The sequence below is a fragment of the Pseudophryne corroboree genome, chromosome 2 (assembly GCF_028390025.1).
Source record: "Pseudophryne corroboree isolate aPseCor3 chromosome 2, aPseCor3.hap2, whole genome shotgun sequence".
NCBI lineage: Eukaryota > Metazoa > Chordata > Amphibia > Anura > Myobatrachidae > Pseudophryne > Pseudophryne corroboree.
The window spans coordinates 444,857,663-444,883,267 of NC_086445.1; the positions used below are offsets into that span (position 1 = coordinate 444,857,663).

The 25,605-nt window shown below is 44.1% G+C and overlaps 1 protein-coding gene across 1 annotated transcript in view; it reads left to right on the top strand.

The window, feature by feature from the left end:
• The window catches only part of RABEP1 (rabaptin, RAB GTPase binding effector protein 1), a 162,205-nt gene that overhangs the window by 103,536 nt on the left and 33,064 nt on the right, over window positions 1–25,605 (top strand). Inside the window, exons 6-13 of the mRNA XM_063953673.1 lie at window positions 1–123; window positions 18,011–18,189; window positions 20,618–20,734; window positions 21,533–21,997; window positions 22,120–22,224; window positions 22,452–22,568; window positions 24,640–24,738; window positions 24,880–25,020. The exon at window positions 1–123 is cut by the window's left edge and continues 13 nt beyond it. Of these exons, the coding sequence (XP_063809743.1) occupies window positions 1–123; window positions 18,011–18,189; window positions 20,618–20,734; window positions 21,533–21,997; window positions 22,120–22,224; window positions 22,452–22,568; window positions 24,640–24,738; window positions 24,880–25,020 (1,346 nt within the window). The remainder of the gene's footprint in view (window positions 124–18,010; window positions 18,190–20,617; window positions 20,735–21,532; window positions 21,998–22,119; window positions 22,225–22,451; window positions 22,569–24,639; window positions 24,739–24,879; window positions 25,021–25,605) is intronic.

Here is a 25,605-nt window from a genome sequence, read left to right on the forward strand (position 1 = left end):
ATCATTATCTCGAAACTGAAAAATCCTGTCGGACAGACTTGGAGATGTATGTGGCTGTTCTGAACACTCAAAAATCTGTCCTTCAAGAGGATGCTGAGAAGCTGCGAAAAGAGCTACATGAAGGTATTTAACCTTGTAATCTCAGGGTTGTTTTATTATATAGTCTTGATTTGTGTTTAGTAGAGATTTCACTAACTGGATTTTTAATTTTGAAGACTGTTGGGGTTCTCCGACTTAATTTCTTTACTTTCGGAGATACTTGTAATATATCTACACCTGTTTTTGTATACATCTTTATATGTGAATGAATCTATTACAAAATCATACCCTGTTCAAAATGAGGTCATCACATTTGCATGATGACCTAATCGCGGCTTCAGCACACGCAAGTCACACCTAATGTGCACGGTGCCTGCTCCAGCTACCACATTAAGTGTGACATATACACGCCCTGTAGTGACGGGACAGAAGAGAATCAGCATTGGGGGTAAGTATAATAGGATGGAAAGTAGCTGAGCGGCTGAGGTGGCCTCATTTACTCGTGTATATGTACAATTTTAACATATGACTGTTTCATGCGATAAATTTTATGCAAAGGCAGAAGTAATTTGATCTCCCATTTATGAAAACAGTGATCCACATGGTGTGGCCCAACTGCTTTTCATGTTGACAAATAAGTTGTAAGTAAGCTATTATCTACTGCAGGGGTTCTCAAACTCGGTCCTCAGGTCTCCTCACAGAATCGCAAGTGAAATAGTTAGCTCCACCTGTGGACCTTTTAAAATGTGTCAGTGAGTAATTAATACACCTGTGCACCTACTCGGTTACCTGCAAAACATGCAATGTGTGGGTTCCTGAGGACCGAGTTTGAGAACCTATGATCTACTGGCTATATCTTAATGGTTAGGTCTAAATTAGAGTGGGCTAAAGGACCTGTCCCGTAACAGGGCATGAGGGGGGGAGGAGCAAGGTAGGAAGAAGGGACCCAAACGGACCCTGGCTTTGCTCGCCACCTGGTTACTAAAGGCAACCAGTGGTGGCGTGGATAGAAAAACTGCAAGCCCCCGGCCTTGCGCCTCCCCCTGGGCATGAAAGGTCCTTTAGCCCACTAGGATTTAACAACTACCATATCTTAATGGCAAGTTGTGAAGCCATCCGATCGCATTCTCTGTGCTCACACTAACCTGGGATCATTTTAGGTCATGCTTTGTTTATTGTTTGCGTGTAGTGAAAGTTATGAGTAGTGTTCCTTTAATTTTTTTGTGTGTTATGGTTATAATTTACGTTAAAAGCCAGCATGCCATGTAAATGTGTTATCATTGCTGACCGTTTTTGTTATTTGTGTGGAGATGCAAAATCACTCCACTCATGAAGACAACCTACTTTTATTTTGGTGTCAAGGTAGGGAAACCGAAGATACCTATGGCACCTTACAGTATACTTGTTGAAATGTATATTTTGTGAATCTACGTAGATGGTTGGAAAAAAAGGACCTTCAATGCCTTTTGGCATCCCAATGATTTGCAGGGTACCTTCAGATCACAGAGATAATTGCTATTTCTGCAGCTGGGTACACTGTGTTCCACAGGGAAAACATTGGGTGTAGAGTGGATCTTGATCCAGAGGCACCAACAGGCTAAAGCTTTGGGCTGTCCCAGGATGCATTTTGGCCTCCTCTGTAACCCCGCCTCCAGGCACTGTGAGCTCAGTTTTTCAGTGTGTGCAGCAGCAGCAGGTCACCATAACATGAGGGCTGCACTGGGCAGCCCTGAAAAAGCTTTTTCTGACAGAAAATTTCTTCAAAACTGGGCTGTCAGCGTTGTATGTCATGGTGACACTTCAGCGCTGCAGCTCCATCACTTCCCAAGCGGCGTCGCATACTCTCGCGGCCTGTTCCCGGGTACTTGTGGCGGAGACTCTCCAGCTTTAGGCACATGGTCAGGCACATGGTCGCAGACGCCCTCCTGGTTCACGTGGCTGCTACGGGGAGATAGTAAGAGGATCCCCCAGACGGAACCCGCCATTAAATCGTGTTCCGATCGCATGTCTAGGGAGACAGACTGCAGCGCTGGCGTGGACACTGTCACCGAGCAGGGACCCCACTAAATCCGCCAGGGCATAGGAGTACAGGTCGGATGCACTAAAGCCCCTGTTAATAAGGCTATGTAGTACTGGCGGTGAGGCCCAGCATAAGGGAGTTGGCGCTTGACCTGTAGCCCCTCCCCGACCCAGGGCGACATCTACTGCAGATTTTCCCACCCTGGAGCTTCCTCTCGCACTCCCTCACTGAGACACTTGGCGCCATCTTAGGTATAGCTGCGGCTGGTCTCCGGGACTGCAGGGCAAGGTCTTCCTTGTAAAGCCGCCTGTATACAGCACTGTGACTTTACAAACACTTGAGTATACTACATGACAGCGTTCGTTAAGAAAAAGTGTACCAATTACAGAATACATTGTACTAGTATAGTGATATATACCTCCGGTCTAGGACCGCGCAGTGCTATATATATAATATATTAGTTCAGTGAAGTTTTATTGTAATATAATAATTATCTGCATTGCTAATGTGACTGTGTGTGCCTGTATCTGCTGTGAGGTTTCACTTTCAGTGATTCCCAGGGATCTATCACTATATTCTGTACCCTAAGTGACTAGGTGCGTCAGGGTCGTTTATATAGTGCGTCACAGTATTTACCTATTACGTGTATTCTACTGTGTACTCAGTCACATAATACCGGATTTATTTGCAGGTGTTGTGTACTGGAGACTCTGTCACATACTATCGGATTTATTCGCAGGTATTTTACCCTGTCTGGCTTCATTGTACTAAACCGCTCTGTGTTGCATCTGGGTACAGTGTCTAACAGAAAGGGCAGTAAGTCTATGGACGCTCCTGCATCATGCAGAGCATGTGCCAAGGATTTACCAGAGGGAGAAGCTGTGTATGATGGTCTGTGTACTATGTGCCATACACCCCCTAGTCAGTCCACGGATCCTGTAACCAATCAGGAGCCACCCTGCGCCGCGTTCTCAAACCTGCTGGGTACTGTAGTGGAACGCCTATGGGACCACCTGTACCATTACAGGCTGAAATAGTCCCTATGGTCAATCCGCCTTGGGCGGACAACCTGTCTGACCAGTTGCAGCAGTTGACTCATTCCTCGGTCAGACAAAAATCTACCCCAGGTCAATCCCCTGTCTCTGGGTCATCTAAGCGGGCTGCTTCCTCCTCACAATCCACAAATCTCTCAGATGTTTCATCTGAAGAGGAGGGGGAACATACTTATGTCCAGTCAGACACTGAATCAGGCGTTTCTAACGAGGATTCTACATTGCAAGTTGTCGTCCCTGCTCTAGTGGTTGCTATTAAGCAAATCCTACAAATCAATGATGATGAGGATTCCACTACTGTCACCAAGAAAACTGACATGATTAAACTGCAGAAGGTGGCGAAAAATCCATTACCCCATTCTGACCATTTGATAGACATCAGGCAGGAACCCTGGTCTAATCCAGGGAAAAAATTCCCTCTCTCCAAATGGGCTTTAGCTCGCTATCCTCTCCCGACAGAGTTATGTAACAAGTGGGAAAATTCACCGCCGGTGGATTCTCACGTCACCCGCCTAGTGGTGTCATCCACTCTGCTGGTCACCACTGTCACTTCACTAATAGAACTGACAGATAAGCGTGTGGAGGGATGCCTGAAATCTATTTACTCCCTTACAGGTGCTGTACATAGACCCACTATTGCTACCTTTTGGGCTGCTAAAGGTATTGAAGCATGGGTTCAGGCATTAGAGGGAGAGCTGTCCGACGATATAGCTGACAATGCCAGACAATACCTGTCTCACATCTCCACCATCTCTTATTATATTCAAGAGGCGTCCTCTGAGGTGGGTGTGTTGGCGGCCAAGGCGTCGACTACGTCTGTCCTGGCTCGCCGCATTCTGTGGGTGAGGTCATGGAAGATGGACCCTGGACTCCAAAAAGACCTTGGAGGTACTCCCTTTTAATGGGAAAAAATAAGGTGGATATACCACTAATACTCCCGGCGCAATAATAAAAATATATTATATTTTTGTTCAAAAGTCACCAGCTGCACAAACAAGGCTTTGCAAGAGCCCTAATTTTAAAACACTATATACAAATAAGTTTGTGCGCTAGGTGAGTCAGACCAAAGTGAATGGTTACCAAGTGTTTGCTTTCACTCATGGAATCTGCAATACGGACAATAAAGTCTCGCTACCACAGAGAGGGTACGGTCTCAGGTTTACCTGTCACTGGCGTCCCAGTGTAGGATAATTTCCCAATAGGATTTTTACCCAAATCAAGCGGGATTTGTGTTAGGGAGTTTATAATTACCCCTCTGAGTGTAGTTTCCACCGCCTGCACTTAGCACTGGTGCACGGATCTCATCCTGGCGGGTACGGTTGTGGGCTTCCAGATTGTAGGCAGTGCAGCAGCACGAGCAGTAAGAGACCACGGTGGGCGGCACAGCACGGCAGCAGGAACGACAGGAGCATTTAAGCTGATGTATTTGAATTAGGCGGTACTCCAACAAGGTGACGTCAACGCGTTTCGTCCCGTCGATTCTCGGGACTTTCTCAAGACTTTATTTTTCCGTATTGTAGGCACAAACTTGATGCTGCGATCATCAGCGGCGGCTTCAAACGACACTGAGCGTTCCTTCATAAAGAGTAAATCACCTTTGTATTTGAATATTGTCTGTATAAATACCTGTCAATACCATTGGCATTTTATTGCGCTCTTATTCATGGCATATCTTTGCTAATATATATTCTGATTTTTGTGCTTATAGTGATATAATTGCAGTTGTTACATTTGTATCGGTATCATACTAATTGTGACTATGTATGTGTTTTAGTAAATATTTGTATTTTTAAACAAGTCTCTTGGATTCCATGAGTGAAAGCAAACACTTGGTAACCATTCACTTTGGTCTGACTCACCTAGCGCACGAACATATCCCTTTTAATGGAGACATCTTATTTGGGGAAGACTTAAATAAAATTGTGTCTGAACATGGCGGCTGCTAAGGCTGCCTTTCTCCCAAATACTAATCATTCTGCACAGAAGGCAAAAGATACCACTTTTCTTCCTTTCGACCTCAAGGGAAAGCAAAAGGTCAGGCATACCCGAGACAATCTCGAGCTTCCAAAACCACTAAGCCCAAGGCAAAGCAGTACTGGGCGGCCCGTCAGCCTGCTTCTAAACAAGACAAGCTTGCCGTATGACTGGGCGGGTCTCCCTTTGGGGGACCCCAGGGTGGGAGGCCGACTTCTGCAGTTCACCCAGGCATGGTTAAAGACCACTTCAGACGCATGGGTGTGAGAAGTTGTCTCTCATGGGTACGCAGTCTCTTTCAAGAGACGTCCCCCTCGTCAGCTTTGCTCCACGGTTATCTCTTCAGATCCACTAAAGGCGCAAATCCTGCAGCAGGTTGTGAGTTCCAAAGTGGCAGTGGTTACTACTCGACCCTGTTTCTAGTCCCGAAAACCCAATGGGTCATTCCGGCCTATACTCAACCTCAAATCACTAAACAAGTTTGTGAGAGTGTCCAAGTTCCGTATGGAGATGCTGCGCTCAATTGTGCTGGCGATGGAACCCGGGACTATATGGTATCCCTGGATATTCAGGATGCGTACCTGCATATACCTATTGCCAAGTCACATCAGCAGTATCTGCGGTTTGCTATTGGCAACCTACACTATCAGTTCCAGGCTCTGCCATTTGGACTGGCTACGGCTCCTACTTGGATCTTCACCAAGGTCATGGCCATAATGACGGCACATCTACGTTGCAAGGGTGTCAGGATCCTGCCGCATATGGATTACTTGCTGATCCTGCAAACTCCCACGATGTCCTCCTCATTCATCTACAACTGACAGTAAGTTTCCTACAAGCCCACGGGTGGCTCATCAGTTGGAAGAAATCCTCACTGGCCCCAGCTCAGAGCATGGTGCACCTGGGGGCACTCCTAGACACACACAGTCAAAGTCTGTTCCTTTCTCCGGAGAAAGTCCAGAAGCTTCAGGACAGGATAACATGCTTCCTTTGTCGCCCCAGAGTGTAGATACACTCGGCGATCCAAGTACTTGGCCTGATGGTTACGACATTTGACATGGTAGAGTACACTCAATTTCATTCCCGTCTTCTGCAGAGGTTAATCCTTTCGAAGTGGAACGGCCTACCTCATTGGATCAGATCTCACATGATTACCTTGACTCCAGAGGTTCGTCAGTCGCTGACCTGGTGGCTCCAGGACCAGCAATTGAGCAGGGGCCGTCCCTTCTGGATCCCCGACTGTGTCCTGCTGACGACTGATCCAGTCTGTGGGGATGGGGTGCGGTGTTGGAGCAACACTCTTTGCAGGGTCGTTGGACCAAGGAGGAGTCCCTCCTACTGATAAACATTCTGGAACTGCGGGCGGTGTTCAATATGTTAACTCTCGCCCTGCCTCTGGTACAGATCAGGCCTGTTCAAGTATGGTCAGACAATGCCGTCACGGTGGCATACATCAACCATCAAGGCGGCACTCGAAGCCGCATGGCAATGTTGGAAGTGTCAAAAATCCTTCAATGGGCAGAACGCCATCTGCCAGCAATATCGCATTGTTCATTCTTGGGGTCCTAAACTGGGAAGCGGACGTCCTCAGTTGCCAGGACATACACGCCGGAGAGTGGAGTCTTCATCTGGAAGTCTTTCAACTCCGAAGTAGACCTGATAGCGTCTCAACACAATCCTCAAGCAGCGTACGTGGACGCACTAGCCATTCCATGGTACTTTAAGCTGTCTCGCGTGTTCCTTCCAGTGTCACTCCTGCACAGTGTCCAGCCGAAGTTCAAGCAAGAAGGAGGAATACTACTTCTGGTCACTCCGGCGTGGCCCAGGCGGCATTGGTTCTCAGACATGCAGGGTCTATCGACAGAGCGTCCTTTTCTACTTCCTCAGTGACCAGACCTCCTCATACAGGGCCCTTGTCTCTATCCAGACTTGGCCAGACTGGCTTTGACGGCGTGGCTCTTGAAGCATCACTCCTGAGAGTCAAAGGATTCTCTGAGGCGGTCATTCATACTATGTTGAAAGCCCGTAAGCCGACGTCTGCTCGGATCTATTATAGGTCTGGAAATCTTACTACACCTGGTGTGCTGATAAGAACTATGATGCGTACAGATTCAAAATATCCAAAATCCGGGCTTTCCTGCAACTATGCCTGGACTTAGGCCTTCGTCTGGTCTCCCTCAAGGTTCACATATCTGCCTTGTCGGTGTGGTTTCAGAGAAAAATTGCGTCTATACCCGACGTTCATACATTCACTCAGGGTGTGTTACGGATTCAGCCTCCCTATGTCCCTCCTGTGGCTCCATGAGATCTGTGTTCGTGAATTCCCTGCAAGAGTCTCCATTTTAACCTCTTTGAGTCAGTGGACCTTAAATGGCTTACTTTCTAATATTCCATCGTGACCTGACAGTTCTGAGAACTCGCCCAGGTTACTTACCTAAAGTGGTATCATCTTTTCATCTTAACCAGGAGATTGTGGTTCCGGCCTTTTATCTCTTCTGACTTGTCCCCCAAAGAACGGTCTTTGGATGTGGTACGGGCTCTCCGTATATATGTGGAGAAGACTGCCTCTATCAGATGTCTGCTTGGATCTATTATAGGTCTGGAAATCTTACTACACCTGGTGTGCTGATAAGAACTATGATGCGTTACAGATTCAAAGGGCCATATGCAATTGCGGTCGAATTGCCGCAAATGTCGAAAAACGGGGCATTTTCAACAACAAAAAACGGATTCGACAATGCAATACAGTATTTTTCGACAAAACTGCCGATTCAGATTCGACTTTTTGCAATTCGACATTTGTCAAATTCGACATGTCTGCAATGGTAAAAATGCAGCTTTTCGACAAAAGTATATTCAATTGAAGAATGTCGATTCGACAACAGTGCTTTTCGACCATTCCTTTCGTCAATTTCAGTTCGCCTCATTTTGCTGGCGTGATCTAATAAATTTTTTTAAACATGTTTTTTTTTGTGATTTTTTGATTGCTAATAGCATATCTATTTATATTAGAAGGGATTATCTTCTTGGTTTGTCTATTTAGGAGCCACAAGTATTATTTAATATATTTTTTAAAAGAATATTTTATTTTTATTTTTTTACTGACTAAAATAATATGGAGAGATCAGAGCATGTTTTTCAGTGGGAAGGGGTGGGAATGGGTTAAAAATCCTGAAAAAAATGCGTGGGGTCCCCCCTCCTAAGCATAACCAGCCTCGGGCTCTTTGAGCCGGTCCTAGTTGTAAAAATGCGGGGGGGGGGAAATGACAGGGGATCCCCCATAATTTAACAACCAGCACCGGGCTCTGCGTCCGGTCCTGGTGCGAAAAATATGGGGGACAAAAGACGTAGGGGTCCCCCGTATTTTTCACACCAGCACCGGGCTCCACTAGCTAAAGAGATAATGCCACAGCCAGGGGACACTTTTATACCGGTCCCTGCGGCCGTGGCATTAAATCCTCAACTAGTCACCCCTGGAGGAGTGGGGACCCCTTAAATCAAGGGGTCCCCCCACTCCAGCCACCCAAGGGCCAGGGTTGAAGCCCGAGGCTGCCCCCCCCCCCCCCCCCCCTCCCATCCAAGGGCGGCTGATGGGAGGCTGATGGCCAAGTGTAAAAAAAAAAGGATATTGTTTTTTGTAGCAGAACTACAAGTCCCAGCAAGCCTCCCACGCAAGCTGGTACTTGGAGAACCACAAGTACCAGCATGCGGGGGGAAACGGGCCCGCTGGTACCTGTAGTTCTACTGCAAAAAAAATACCCAAATAAACAGTACACACACACACACCGTGATAGTACAACTTTATTACATACATGCACACCGACACACACATACTTACCTATGTTGACACGAAGCAGACGGTCCTCTTCACCAGTAGAATCCACGGGTTACCTGTAAATAAAATTATACTCATAACAATCCTGTGTAGATCTGTCCTCTTCAGAGTTTGTAATCCACGCACTTGGCAAAATAATAAAAAGCAAAACACGATCCACGCACTGAAAAGGGTCCCATGTTTACACATGGGACCCCTTTCCCCGACTGCCGGGACCCCCCGTGACTGCTGTCAAAGAGGGTCCCTTCAGCCAATCAGGGAGCGCCACGTCATGGCACTCTCCTTATTGGCTGTGTGCGTCTGAGCTGTAGTTATGCTACAAAAAACAATATTCTTTTTTTTTGAGACTTGACTATCAGCCTCCCATCCGCCGCCCTTGAATGGGGGGACAGCCTCGGGCTTCACCCCTGGCTCTTGGGTGGCTGGAGGGGGGGGACGGGACCCCTTGATTTAAGGGGTCCCCACTCCTCCAGGGTACCCCTGACCAGGGGTGACTAGTTAGTGATTTAATGCCAGGGCCGCAGGGACCTATATAAAAGTGTCCCCCGGCTGTGGCATTATCTCTCTGACTAGTGTAGCCCGGTGCTGTTGTTAAAAATACGGGGGACCCCTATGTGTTTTGTTCCCCGTATTTTTGGCACCAGGACCGGACACAGAGCCCGGTGCTGGTTGTTAAAATACGGGGGATCCCCTGTCATTTTTACCCCGTATTTTTACAATCAGGACCGGCTCAAAGAGCCCGAGGCTGGTTATGCTTAGGAGGGGGGACCCCACGCATTTTTTATTCAGGGTTTTTTAAACACTTTTGTGCCGTCCATGAAGTCGAATCCAGGACGTGCAATATCGTCAATTGGTCCGTTTTTTATTGAATATGTCGAATTCGGGTCCCGGTGGGAGGGTGTGTGACTGTCGAATTAAAAAACGGTTGAATTCCAGCCAGAATTCGACCGCAATTGCATATACCTAAAAATATCCAGAATCCAGGCTTTCCTGCAACAAGGCCTGGACTTAGGCCTTCGTTTGGTCTCCCTCAAGGTTCACATATCTGCCCTGTCTGTGTGGTTTCAGAGAAAAATTGCGTCTATACCTGACCTTCATACATTCACTCAGGGTGTGTTACGGATTCAGCCTCCCTATGTCCCTCCTGTGGCTCCATGAGATATGTCTGTGTTCCTGAATTCCCTGCAAGAGTCTCCATTTGAACCTCTTGAGTCAGTGGACCTTAAATGGCTCACTTTCTAATATTCCATAGTGACCGGACAGTTCTGAGAACTCGCCCAGGTTACTTTCCTAAAGTGGTGTCATCTTTTCATTGTAACCAGGAGATTGTGGTTCCGGCCTTTATCTCTTCTGACTTGTCCCCCAAAGAACGATCTTTGGTTGTGGTACGGGCTCTCCGTATATATATGGAGAAGACTGCCTCTATCGGGAGGTCAGATACCCTTTTTGTACTGTTTGGTTTCCACAAACGTGGCTTGCCTGCGAATAAGCAAACCTTGGCCAGATGGATTAGAATGGTGAGTGCACAAGCTTATGCGCAGGCTGGACTCCCAGCTCCTGCTGCTATTAAGGCCCATTCCGCTCGGTCTGTTGGACCTTTTTGGGTGGCCCGCCGTGGTGCGTAAGCAGAACAATTGTGCAAGGCGGCTACGTGGTCCTCAGTGAACACGTTCATTAGGTACTGTGCCTTTGATACTTCGGCCTCCCAGGATGCTTCCTTTGCACGCTGGGTTCTCATACCTGCTAAGGTGCGTCCCCTCCCTTGAGGAACTGCTTCAGGACATCACCCCAATGTTATTCCCTGTGGAACATTGTTAACTCTCTTTCTTCGAAGTACACTTGGTTCCACAGGGCGCCCACCCTGACGCACCTAGCTTCTATGTGTTTGTATGACTTTAGTCGCTGGTCCCTTCTCCTTTCGTGAGAATGTGGTTCTATGTGACTAACATCTGCCTACTCTCTTACCTGCTCCTACATTGGACTGTTTAACAAAACTGAGCTCACAGTGCCTGGAGGCGTGGTTTACAGAGGAGGCCCCAGTGCATCCTGGGACATCCCAAAGCTTTAGCCTGTTGGTGCCTCTGGATCAAGATCCACTCTACACCCGATGTTTTTCCTGTGGAACCCAGTGTACCTTGCAGAAAGAGAGTTAACCATGGTAAGTCTACCATACCTCTCCTTTTCTGCTTGGCGCTTCCTCTTCAGTATGTCATGTGAAGAAAAATAGAAGAGGAGTGAGAAATACCCCAGCATCCCATCAGCTATCCGAATAGTGTCACATGGGGATGATCTGCCTGTACCTCATCCTCCAGAAGAGCGCAGTCTGCAGGCAGTTGAAGATGGGGACAGAAGGAGGCAGGAAACGCATTTAACATCACGGGATCCTGATTTTGTGCCAAGGAGGCACATAGACTTACTCGTAGTGCGCGAAGTGATCTTATTTGAGACCTGGACCTACTGAAACACAAAGCAGAGCTTTTGCATTCAAGGCTCATAGTGGAATCTTCTACAACGTAATGTAAAAGTGTCTGTGTTCAGGAGTTGGGGGAAAAAAGATTTGATTCCATATTTAAAAAATGAAAATAACCTTGTTGCCTGTTGTAATGTCAATGGTTTGATGTGTGCTTTGAATAAGGAGCAGTACCCACAGGACTGGATGCTTTTCATAGCCTCGTCAAAGCTTAGTTTAGTAGCCGTGTTGCTGCACAATGGCATTTATCTTCCTTCAATTCCTATAGACTATGCTGTCCACATAAAGGAAACTTATCCCAATATGAAATTAATGCTGGAAGCGGTTATATACAAAGACTACCAATGGCAGATCATTGGAGACCTGACAATGATTGCAATACTACTGGGTATGAATTTGGGATACACCAACTACTGCTGTTTTCTTTGTCACTAGGACAGTGTGGCTAAAGAGTATCTTTTCTAAATTATGGTTTTATAGAAGTGGAGATGTTGCCCATAGCAACCAAACAGATTCTACTTATCATTTATCGAGCACCTTCTAGAAGATGATTTGTAGAATTCTTCTGACCCCTTTACACAACAAACTCTGATTTACTGTATGAAGAACTTTGTAAAGGGGACTAACAAAGATGGAGGAGCTTTTAAGTACTGGTCTTTAAAGATGTTGTACATGGCTTCTTTGGTGACTAAAGAGTGGGAAACTTTGAGATTGTGAACATCCTTCTAGAAAAGTGTCTTCAACATACCACTTATAACCCACTTTCTTGACTCTGGACTAGTTCCCTGAAAACTGTGGTGCACTGACTGGCCAGCACAGTGAGTCATTCCACCAAGACTGCAATGAAACAAAGCTATCAGCAGGGTAGGTGGAACATTTCTGTGCTTGCAGACAGTTGTTGGACAGTGACAAGAGATGCCCCAGAAGAGAACTACAAGTGACAAGCAAAGCCAAAGCACTCTCATGAACAGGCCACTATTTCAGATAGTGATTCTAGTTGCTGTATGATATGTTTTTATTGACCTCAAATTAGTAAAGTATGACTATTTTTAGAAAGGAAACAAATAAAAAGTATTTCCTAGTTGTTCAGTGTAACCTGCTGAAAAGGTTGTGTTGCAATCTGTATAACTGTGTAGACATAAAGCAATATGGGCTTGTACTAAGCGGAATGTGCCCAGTGACTCACCTACCACATAGTCTTGAAGCTATAACTACTGTACACATAAATTGGGAGTACCGCTGCAAAGCCAATGTTTAATTTTTCACTTTGGGTGATATGTAGAAGTCTTCAAGTGTATATAGGGGGTCATTCCGAGTTGATCGTAGCTGTGCTAAATTTAGCACAGCTACGATCATCTTCCCAGATGTGGGGGGGGGGGGGGGGGGGGGGACACGCCCCGCCCCGGGCTAGTCTGCCCCGCATGTCAGTCCGCCCCCCCCTCCCCTGCTCAAGTACAAAAGCATAGCACAGCGGCGATGCTTTTGTACTTAAAGAGTAACTCCCGGCCAGCGCAGCTCCTGCGTCTGGCCGGGAGTTACTCGACGCTGCCCTGGGCCGCAGAGGCTGCGTGTGATGTCACGCAACCGCTGCGCTCTGCCCCCCGCACGGTCCGGCCACGCCTACATTGGCCGGACCGAGCCCCGAAAATTGTGGCCAAACGCTGCCGTGCCGCCCCCTCCCGCCCTGTGACCACCCCTGTCTGTCAGTAAGGCAGAGCCGATCGCTAGGTAACGACGGCCTTCGGCCGTCTGGCATGTGCCGGCTCACTGTGACGCCGGCGCATGCGCAGTTCCGACCCGATCGCTGCGCTGCGAACTGCAGCGTGCGATCGGGTTGGAATGACCCCAATAGAGATTGCAGATGAAATATTGGATTTTAATAGATATATTTTATGTTAAACTATCAACAAGTTAAGTACAGTGAGATTAATGTGGCTGGTACAAGACTGACCCCTATAGTCTACTTTCAGAATTTCTGTCTTTTACTTTTATAATTACAAATGTTATTTTCAGTTATCAATATTTTTTTTATTAAATACTTATATGCTTAGATATGTCTCTACTGCCATCTAGTGATAAGTTACATTTTTCTTCTGTTTGTGTGACATTGAAATGAAGGTGTTGCTCTTAATGCACACAGACTAATACATTTACAAAGCTGTGTTTGTCTCCCTTATTTTCTACCAGATCTAGTAAAATAAACGATTAAATTCCAGTTTCTCATTTGTTTTTATTCACTGACCTTATATGACTAAACAGACAACATAAACAGATCTACCTTAACATTAAAACCACTGACAGGTGAAGTGGATAACATTGATTATCTTGTTACAGTAGTACTTGTTAAGGGTGGGATATATTAGGCAGTAAGTGAAAACGTTGTTCTTAAAGTTTGATTTATTTGATGCAGAAAAAGTAGGCAAGTGTATGGATCTGAGAGACTTTGAGAAGGTCTAAATTGCGATGGGAAGACAACTGGTTCAGAGCGTTTACAAAGCGGCAGATCTTGTGGGGTGTTCCCAGTATGTAGTGATTAGTACCTATCAAAATTGGTCCAAGGAAGTACAACTGTTTAACAGTCAACAGGTTCATTGGCGCCCAAGGATTAGAGATGTGCATGGGGTGCAAAGACTGTCCCGTCTGCTCAGATCCCATAGAAGAGCTACTGTAGCACAAACTGCTGAAAAATGTAATGCTGGCTTTGGTAGGAAGGTGACAGAACACACAGTGGGGGTCATTCATACACTGTTGGGTTTGGGCTAGTTTGTAAATGCAGCAGTAGGTGTCTAATTACACACCTCCGTTTTTAAAATGGAACCCATTGCTGCCCCCTCCCCACCCCCGAAATGGCATCAGTCTGTCAGTCCTATGCCACAGGACCCATTTGCACATGCGTAGAATGGGTCCTGCGCATGTGCAAAGTACAGAAAACCTGTATTTTGCGCCAGTGATCTGAGGTGCAACCTGAATGACCCCCCAGTGTATCACAGCTTACTGCTTGTGGGGCTACATAGTCCCAGACCAGTCTGCCCATGCTGGCCCTTGTCCAAAACCGCGCCCGACCGAAACGGGGGCGCGGCCACGCAAATTAGGGAGTGTGGCCATGCCTACGTCATTTTAGGGTGCGGTGCGGCCCACAGACGCTACTATAGAGAGCGTCTGTGGCCGGCGACGTCACTGTTGGGGGCGTGCCCAGCACCTCCGTCGGTGCTGGGCTTCCCCCAGCCCTCTCCCAATGCGTGAATGGATGCCGCGCGCATGCGTACGGCATCTATACACGCCGGGAGGGCAGGAAGCGGGCGGCTGTTCTAGCAGGGCGCCGCAAAAGGGGCAGGGCGGGTTTTGCCTGGTAAAAAACGGGCGGGGCGCGGCGCCCTGCTAAAACAGCCTAGAGTGAACACTACAAACACTAACTCTGGGGCAGATGTATTAAGCCTGGAGACGGCATAAGGAACTGATAAACCAGTGATTTCTGCAAAGTGATAAATGTACCAGCCAATCAGCGCCTAACTGTTAATTTACATATTGGAGCTGATTGGCTGGTGTGTTTTATCACCTTGCACTTATCACTGATTTATCACTTCCTTATGCCTTCTCCAGGTTAATACATCTGCCCCTCTGTTTGAGCTGTACGGTACAGGTAATTGCAACAGGTAACTGAATGTATTGTGGCAAATTTTTCACACTGTGACGGAAGTGTCAGAATGTTCATTTGTTAAGGTTCAGTGTACATTGCCTACAAAATGGATATTTGCTATTTCTATATACTTTCACCTATTATGTGCATAACCAAAATATTCTTCCTACACCTCAGCAAACAAAAGAAGTATGCATGATAAAACGCTAACATTCTTTATCTATAATGTAAAGTGGTTAAAGAATAGATTTAACAAATCATCTTTAAGGAGGTTGGGTGTTACGGTGTGCAAGACAATTGCCCACATCTATTGAGGTCTACTATCTCTCAAGGTAGTGTAAGGGGCAAAACATATTTTGTAAATCTAAGGGGCAACATTCTGAGAGACCCTGGCTCTTAAATCTCTTCTCAGCAGCAACTAGTACAGTACTTACAAGAAGTCTCTGCTCAGACACCTTAACAGTGTGGCAAAGGCTGTAACTCAGGTCCTTTTTCATAGGTCGTCCTCTCCACCTTCTATTAGGGACTGGTTTAAAAGGGTCAATTATATGGGTGTGGGTGATATTACCTTCTCCTTATGTAAGCACACAGATTTTTTTGTGTGCTTTTTCAGCTACTTGGTTAGAATTTATTATTTATTTGTATGCTTCCTACCTTGCAGGGGCGGATTGGGAGGGAAAACTAGCCCAGGAAATTTTTGGAAAAAGCTCTGTTAAGGAGGTGGGGTCTGTGGAAGGGGGAGGGGGGGCATCACTCCTTATAGGGCCTGATTCTGAGTCTGAGCAGTCGCTGCCGTCCCTGCATCTTTTGCTGCAGTTGTGTCCGTGACCATTATGGTAATGCCCCTACAGTGCCCTTCCTTGGTGTACATTTGTGCATCTGAATGTGCAAGATTTAATATGCACACTTTCAGTGGCAGTTATGCTTTGTGCGTCTTTATACTCCAATGTGCGCAACCACTTTCAGCATCTTGCCCGGGTCACTCCAAATACACACCCATGCTATGCTGCATTTGATTAGCATTCCTCCTGTTACAGCCCAGGAATGCCCAACATATTTGTAATACACTAAATATGTACAAACACCATCGGAATGTATGCGCAGAGTATGCAGCATGCCTATATTCTGTGATTGACTACGTCTGTATTCGCATACAAAATGGTATGTTACAGTGAAAACACTGATTTTGTGAATAACACTGTAACGTGACATTTTGAATGCAGATAGAGCTGCAATTACACACAGACTATAGGCATGCCGCATGTCATGTTAATCAGCAGAAACTGATTACATTACTTTGCGTCTAAGACGCATATTCATGGGGGGGAAAAAACGCAAAAAAAGACGCTCAGTGCTACAGAGTCCCGCCACGGCATGATGCAACTTTAATGGCTGAATAGCATAACTGCAGCAAAGATATAAAAGGACACATCTTTAACAATGTAGTATACATAGCACCCCCCATACTACCCCTCAGTATTCACAGCCCCTCCATGGTACTTGCATTTCTTCCTGTACAGCAGCAGGGAGCCAGGACATTGTGGTGAGGGAAGGCAGCACAGTCACGGGTAGTCCAGTGATTGTCCCCATTTCTTGCTGGACATATCTTCCCTGCTACCGTTGAACCAATATGGTGCCTTTCTTCTCTCCCTCTAACATACTTAGATTTTTACATTGTTGATTTATGTCTAGGACACAACGTACCTCTCACAGTTTCTCAAGAGACTCGCCTGTACTTTTTCACAACCATCTGCCTCTTTTGCTATTTTACCCCCTCCGCATATTTCAGTAAGGTTTCCTCTTTCGATTTCCTATGTTGTTTTATGCTCACTTTGCTGCATTACCTATTGTAATGGGCTTGGTATATCTAGACAGAACACGGATGTGTATTACGTTTACTCATTCCCTGATGTTACCATTCTCTATGTTGCAATATGTTATGGGACGCTTCCATTTTCTACACACATGCTGCTGTGTTTTTCATTGTCATGTATGTCATTTTTCCGCCATAAACATTTTGAATATAAAAAATGGATGGCCACCCAATATACTTCAAGCATCATTACATTCCTCCTCCTTGTAACATGCTTCCTTTCCATAATGAAACAGTATCCAGTTAATCCTGCAGTGTTGTTTAGAGACTTTGATCATTTTAACAACAATAATTTAATTGCTAAGTGTATCAGTAGAACTGTACTACCCATTTATTTTAGAGATGTTTGAGGTTACATGTTGCCTGGTGTCATGCACATCTACTGTGGCTTTTTTTTTAAACCATCATTCTGACAGCGCTTATTTCAAGACATGTACCAATACAATTTAATGAGTCAAAATGGGAATAGGATGCAATAATCAGGGACTGTGAATAAAATACTTTTCAAAATATACTGCATACCAACCTACAGATATGGAGGCCAGCTCAAAGAAATTATTCAAGTTTAAAAATAAATGTATATATAGGGTTACTGTATTTCTTGTTGATGTTATCTCCGAATATTTAATGAGGAAGAATAAGGATACAACAGAGAGGTTGCCTTCTTTCCTCCATATCCCATTGATGGATTTCTGTAGGAGAAACTACATCATAATGTACATGTAATAATGATGGATATACTTCATGTTTCTGTATAATTGTTATAATACATTTTTATGAAAAGTACAGTCCGTTATGTGTTTTAAAAACCTGTATAAATATTGATTGCAAATCCTGCTAAGCAATAGTCTGTGTATAAGGGTATTTGTAAACCCCTGGGGCGCCATTTTTCCTCTTTTTCTATAATATATATATATATATATATATATATATAGTTAGTTTTAGTGTGTGTATGTATATATATATATATATATATATATATATATATATATGTGTGTGTGTGTGTATGTATATATATAAAAAATTAATAGCCCATATTTGTACAGGGAGATATCACTCTTGTCATTCCAGAGCTGTAAGTAATTGTTTTCTGTACTTTTTTTGGGCTAGTTTGCCACCTCCTAGAACAGGAGAGGCAACAACACAATCAGCTGAAGCACACGTGGCAAAAGGCCAACGATCAGTTTCTCGAGTCCCAGCGTTTAATGATGCAAGACATGAAACGTATGGAGGCTGTGTTGACCACAGAACAACTTCGACAAGTAGAAGAGAGAAAAAACAAAGACCAGGTATATAGCACTTGTTTACAAAAAGATGTTACTACTGCCTGAAAACAAGATGGGTGTAACAGTAAAAAGGTAATTCTCCCAGAAATGAAACTGAAACACCAGCAGTTTAGTATGGGATATACTTAACTAAAATTTTGCGCCAAAAGCTTTTATGGGGTCTGGCATACAATTGGTAGGATGTAATGGGCGGAGGTATGAGCCAGACGATTTCTGACTTTTTTTTTTTTTTTTTAAAGGGTTTTGCTTTGTAAGTGATTACCCCTTTAAAAAAAAGTCTGCAATCGATCGGCATCCCGCACCATCCCGGTGATCTTTGATGCCATTACATCCCGCCCAATATGTCTGAAGGGGAGGCATTCAGTTTGGCGGCTGTCACGAACACTGCTATCAGGATACTGGCACCGGAATCCTGACCGCAGTCTGGAATGTCCACTTGGGTGGTGGCCCACGCCACCACCAAGCCAGAAGTGTGGCTAGCGGACACGCTGTGCTCACCGCCGGAATCCTGGTGACTGTCTCCTGACAGCCGGAATTTCATACTGATCCCATCTGAAGCCCTGTGCACATCTGCATGTGCTCCATTTGAATTGCATGCACTAAAAGCATGTTGCATGTGGACAACACACTTATGTGAAAGACAGGCTGCCTTAGTAAGCGCAAGTAGGGTCCAGCGCTGTTTGCCTCACTCTCCATGCGCCTGCTGATCTGTCTTTCTGACAGTCACAAGGAGCCTATCTGTCCCATAGAAACTGTTATTTAAGAAGATATTCAAAGGTGTTAAAAATGTTCTGCTCCTCAAGTAACATTTAGCGTTTATATATGCCCTAAGGTCAGCTGTAATTTGATAATTGGATGTGAACTGGGTAATTTTAGGTGCATTTATCTACAATTACGATTTCATTTTAACTTGTATTTTATTAACCACAGTTGGGCTGATGAGTCATTCATTCTCCAGTGCTATTGTAAATGGATTCAGTAGGATGTCATAGAAGCCAGCAAAGTAGAAGCCTGGTCAAGGATTACCATAATTTCAATCTTGTTAGGGAATAATTAATGCAAGAGGCTATTGTCCAGTTATCTAAGTCCCTCAGAGTTTTGGGATAGCGGAGACTGAAACATTTTTACACTGGAATTGGTTACAATGTAAAGGTTTGCCCATATAATTAGGATACCCTGTTGTCTTTATAACGAACACTTAATGAATGATTATTATTCTAACATTAGAAGAATATACATTAGACTTGACAGATTCTATCAATATCAAACCACCCATCCTACTCTTCATAGTAGTTACCGAAATACGAGTAGAATGGGGTCGTCGTCTTACAATCTCTTTTGGTTTTCTCAATGGAGAAAACCTGCAAAGGCAGTTACAATAGTTGACAGGTAAAAACAAGTGGCGTAGCACTGGCCTTTTTGCGTCAATCTTATCTGGCAGATGTACATGAAGATATGTTGATGAAAAGGGTAGGCGTGGCCAACAATGGTAAGAGTGCCTTATGACAGCCATCACATTGCCCCAGTGTTAGGAGACATAGAGGTGCTTAGGTGGAAAGAAGATATCTGATAGATAGCCGGATGGTGTAGAAGAAGGTGATACGTTGCAATACTTTGAGCTGCTAGCATTCAGGAGAGTTGCTGTAACTAATAAGTCCACTAAGGGAGTCCAAAGCTAACTCTCCTTTGAGCATTGGTAATTGCTTTCAAGGCTCTATTTCTTAGTTACCATAATAAGACAGATTTTGGGTTAGCTAGAACTGATATTCTTTTCTTTATTGGGTATTTCTTCTATTATAATTTGATGTTTTTTTTGTTTGTTTATTACAGTAGCCAGATTCTTTTGATCTGTAGTGGTGTAGTTGAACCACAATATCTTGTAGGGTGCAGGGCTCAGGTAGACCTAAATATGAAGCCCTATATTATATGTCAGAGACCGTTAAGGGTCTAAGGAATCTGGAACCAAGTGTTTATAGTTATTACTGCTGAGAAAGTCACCAAGCTCGGCCTGTACCACATATATTGGTATGTCTGTTATCCTTAATGTGTTTTTGTCTCCTTTTCCTATACGCAATGTCTTTATATTTCACCGGTAATATGACAATTTAGTAATCCATGGAGTCTCAACCTGCACCTTGTTGAATTTATGCTAATCTATCTATGCTTTGGCATAAGCACCTAGAGAGGTGATTTCTAGTTTTAAATCTGTGGCTGTCTTGTGTACTTTAACAATAAATGATCTGATCAGAGCGGAGACTTTCTAGGGGCTGTAGATTTCTCTTGGTTCCTGCGAGTGGCTACAAATTAGTGGTCACAGTAAGCTGTTGGTTTGCTTGATTGGTGTAGCTATGTCTGATGCTTGAAACTATCACAATATGGTGAGATTTACTACAGTAGGTTTTGTTTTCATGAAGTTCTCTGTATCTTTTAGGAGGAAGATGAGCAAAGAAATCGTAAGAGAAAAGAGGGGAAACATAAAGAGGATGAATACAAACGGCCTGGAACAGTGACTTATGATGAATCTCTCCCAAGTCTTCAGACTCAAGAGGTTCTTTACATTATCAGCATAACAAAGCCTATATTGTGGTTTTATATAACATTAAAGTTAAAATTAAGGACTGGATACTAGATCACTTGTGTTTCCCATGTGTTAATCATTTGTAACCTAACGGATATGGAGTTGAGTGACCTTGTAGTGTTCAGTGTGCTTCTTAACACACCTCCTAATATAATGTAACTGTTTCTTGTATTAATACAGGTTGAGTATCCCATATCCATATATTCCGAAATACGGAATATTCCGAAATACAGACTTTTTTGAGTGAGAGTGAAATAGTGAAACCTTTGTTTTTTGATGTCTCAATGTACACAAACTTTGTTTAATACACAGTTATTAATTACCTTCAGGCTGTGTGTATAAGGTGTATATGAAACATAAATGAATTGTGTGAATGTAGACACACTTTGTTTAATGCACAAAGTTCTAAAAAATATTGGCTAAAATTACCTTCAGGCTGTGTGTATATGGTGTATATGTAACATAGATGCATTCTGTGCTTAGATTTAGGTCCCATCACCATGATATCTCACTATGGTATGCAATTATTCCAAAATACGGAAAAATCCCATATCCAAAGTACCTCTGGTCCCAAGCATTTTGGATAAGGGAGACTCAACCTGTATATGTATTTATAAAGAATATATTATATTCTAATACATTGTGTATAACGAAAGTGATTTTATTTAGCTTTCACCTAAATTTCTTATGTTATGTGCAGTCCCATATTTATGTAACGCCTTTTTTCCCAGTGATTGCTTCAAAGCTCTTTTGTTTGTTATTTTATAGGATCTCATGAATAGTTCTCATGGCTCAATCCATTCCTTAGATGCAGATTTGGCGTTGCATGAAGGTGAGGGTTTTGGCAAACAAGAGGATTTATTTAAAGATGGACTCCGAAGAGCACAGTCTACAGACAGTCTAGGTACTTCTGGGACACTGCAGGTAAAAACTCTGGGCTACAACAACAAGGCCAAATCGGCTGGGAATCTTGATGAGTCTGACTTTGGCCCATTGGTTGGAGCTGATTCTGTTTCCGAGAATTTTGATACTACTTCCCTTGGATCTTTGCACATGCCAAGTGGATTCATGTTAACCAAAGATCAGGAAAAAGCAATCAAAGCCATGACTCCTGAACAAGAAGAAACCGCCTCACTTCTGTCAAGTGTCACGCAGATTATAGAGAATGCATATGTCCCTCCTTCTGGTTACCGTCTGGTGAGCGAGACAGAGTGGAACTTACTTCAAAAAGAGGTATAGACTACCTTGTTATTCATAGTATAATGAACAAAAAATGTTTAACCAGACAATTGTATAGTTCCTATGAGAAATTAAAAAGTGCCTTTTTCACTTGCCAATATTGTGGTATTTTCTAGGTGCAAACAGCTGGCAATAAGCTGGGGAGATGCTGTGATATGTGCTCCAACTATGAAAAGCAGCTGCAAGGGATCCAGACCCAAGAGGCAGAAACTAGAGATCAGGTGAGTGACCCTGTAACAGCTTTCAGACAGACATTGGTCAAGGAAGAAAGACAGTCAAAGGCTATAGCCCTGAATTTGAATTCCTGTTTGACTATGGAGAAAAAAAGATCCTTACTTTTTGTCAAGTAATATGAACTTAAACACATATACACAGTCCTATGTATATTGATTTGGATAACCCATCGTAATGTTTGTGAAAATCCGTAATTCAATACTACTGTTGTCAGGTTAAAAAGCTGCAGGTGATGCTGAGACAAGCAAATGACCAACTTGAGAAAAGCTTGAAGGACAAGCAAGAATTCGAGCAATACATGAAGCAAAACACAGAGGAGACCACTAATCAGGTGTGCATTTTACACTTCGAAACGTCTTCCAGGTCGTGTTTGATAAATCTTACTCATCCTCTGCAGTATTAGTGTGTACATTGTACAAAATGTATTAACTGGTTTCTATCTCTTAAAGGAAAATTTTGTTATTGTACACTATACCTACTGAGCAGTCGTCCTGCATTTGACATTGTACCTTTCTCTTTGATCATTCCACTTTTGAAACTGCACCTCTCTCCATGATCATACTTGTTGTTCCATATTGTAGTTGTGGCAGTTGGAGTACAAGTAGTGTGCAGTAAGTTTCCAGATGTGCAGTGCATAGGTAGAGTAGACACAATCTCACCTTCTGGTTGAGAACTCTAATCTCTGACTAAAGTTCTTGTGAAATGTCATGGCTCAGAACCGTAAATAAGAAGCACTGCACACCGAAGTCGGCATGTTCACTTCCTTCACAACTTGTTATGGAGCGCAACAGAGACCACTTGAGAGCCATGACCTTCTACAACTACAAGAGTGGTCTGCGACAGCAGGAGGGTTTTGACTGACTGCATGCTGCTTTTGGGGAGGAAGCACCATTCCAAACAACTTTGTTTTGAGTGGTTTGCAGAATTTCTGAGCCAGGGACCCTGGAAGACGAGGAGCGCTCTGGGTGACCTGTATCCACCATCACCAAGGACAGCGTTGCTGCCGTGCAGACCATAGTTGAGATGGACACCAGGGTGACCGTGGACCAGTTAGAGAAGGAGATAGGCATCTCATCGGGATCCATCTGTTTGAACCTTCACGAAAAGCTTGTCCTGAGCAAGGTTTCTGCACGCTGGGTGCCCCATCAGCTGACTCGAGAGCAGGAGGAGGCTTGGGTGACTTGGCGCAACATGCTGGCCAGGTTTTATGGTGGTAGCTCAATCTCTGTCTGGGAGTTCACCAGTGGCAATGAATCCTGGATCTACAGTTTCGACCCCAAGATCAAACAGTCGGCCCAGTGGACCCAAGTTGGAGGTGCGCCGCCACAGAAGTTCTTAGAAAAGACTGCTCATGTAGCTACTTTACCACTCAATCAGCAGTGCACAATCACTGGGACTGGTAAGCTAACCAATGCCTTCTCCAACTACTGGAATCCATTCCCAGGTGCCGTCCAACAACTCGCGCTGGTGGTGTCCTTCTTCATCACGACAATGTACCTACTCACAAGTCCAGGAAAGTGGTGAATTTTCTGGCTCATGAATGTGTCCAGGAGCTTGGTCATCTGCCATACAGTCCAGACCTGTCCCCCTGCAACAACTTTGTGTTCCCACAAATCAGGTGCAAGATGCGTGGGAATCGTTTTGAGTCACTGGAAGCTGCAGTGAAGCCCTTTATCCAGCGTGTAAAAGGCATAACCGCTTGGGTGCTTCACTAAGTGGTTTGAGCGCATGTAACTTTGTCTAGACTCCTCTGGTGAATACTTTAAAAAAAAAAAATGTAATGTTCACTTTGTTCATTCAGAAACTTATTGCACACCCCTTGTAATGCCGTTCTATCATTTTCTGCTAACAGTGTCTTCCCGTCAGGTTCCCAGTCAAATGAATAAATAGTACCGAAGCAGCTGTAGGAAATGAAGGCAGTCAGGAGCACCTGGGACAGCGATGCTTATTACTAACATGACCGGGTAGCAGTTCTTACCCATGTTTGCACCTGAATAATGGCATTAACTAAGAATTGCTGTGGGAAGCATATTAAATCAATGTGGACCTACATATAATATGCACTTTTATGCAAAATGATGTACTATATATAGTATAAAATCAGAAATGTGCAATTGTACCATTCCAGTCTAGTAGAACTATAAAATTGGATACTTAGCTCTGAAATACATTGTATAGTCAATTATTTCGCAGCAGATGGAAAAGAATAACTGCGTTGGATTGTGTCTGCAGTGTTATACACAGCTATAAACCGCAATACAGCCTAAATTTTATTGCATGTATCAATACTACCTGAATGTCACGTATGATATAAACTCACAGTACACCGTACAATCCGCTTGTCATTGTCACTGTTGCTAATACTGGATCTGTTCATTATAATGGATTTATTTTGTTGCCAGATATCCACACTAGCGCTGCGAGCTCAAGACTCAGAAACCCTGCTTACTGAGTTGCAGCAAGCTTTTTATCTTGCCAAGAGAAGTGTCCAGGAGCAAATGGTAATTTCAGAAATGAATAGTAACACATTATAAAGCCATTACTGTAATCACTTGTGTCACTTTTATCATCTGAGAGAAATACGAAAGGACACTGAAAGATAATTCAGTAAATTGTCATTTTTACTTTTCTGTTATTTTGAGGCGGTTTTAATGCAGTCACGGGAGCAGGTCTCTGAAGAGTTGGCTAGGTTACAGAAGGACAATGAGAGTCTCCAAGGAAAGCATGGCCTGCATGTGTCCCTCCAGCAAGCAGAAAACTTCATCCTCCCTGAAACTATAGTGGTAATGTTAATCTGCAATACATATCATTTTGGATGATGCTTTAAATATCTGCCCGATCCTCTGATATGACCACATTGGTTGTGTTAGAGGAATTTGCAGTCCCCCACTGATCAGTGTTCTAGGTGTTTATTTCCTACCCATATTATTATACCTCCAAAGATTAACACTCTTTCAGCTCCAGAGAGCAGTGCTGAAACTATAAAATGTTTTATTTCTCTGTTCTGCTAAGTAGATACCAGGGGCTAAATGTAAAAGCGTTTGAGTTGCCGGAGGTGCGGGACTTTGTGCGAGTTTGCCAAATTTTTTAAAGCGGCAATCATTTACAAGGCAGAACCATCCTGTTTTAGTCTTCTAAATGATTACTGCTTTACCAAACGGGCAAACTCGTACAAAATCCTGCAACTCGGAGGCTATTACATGTAGCCCCAGGGCACTGCAGTGGACTTTGTAAATAATATCTGTATACAGTAAATGGCAGTTTCTGCCGTGATTGTATAGTTTTCTTGCTTCCTCGACTGCTTTCCATGATAGCTGTAGTTGATGCATCGGCGCTTTGCCATTTTCTGTGAGCTATTTACTGACCCC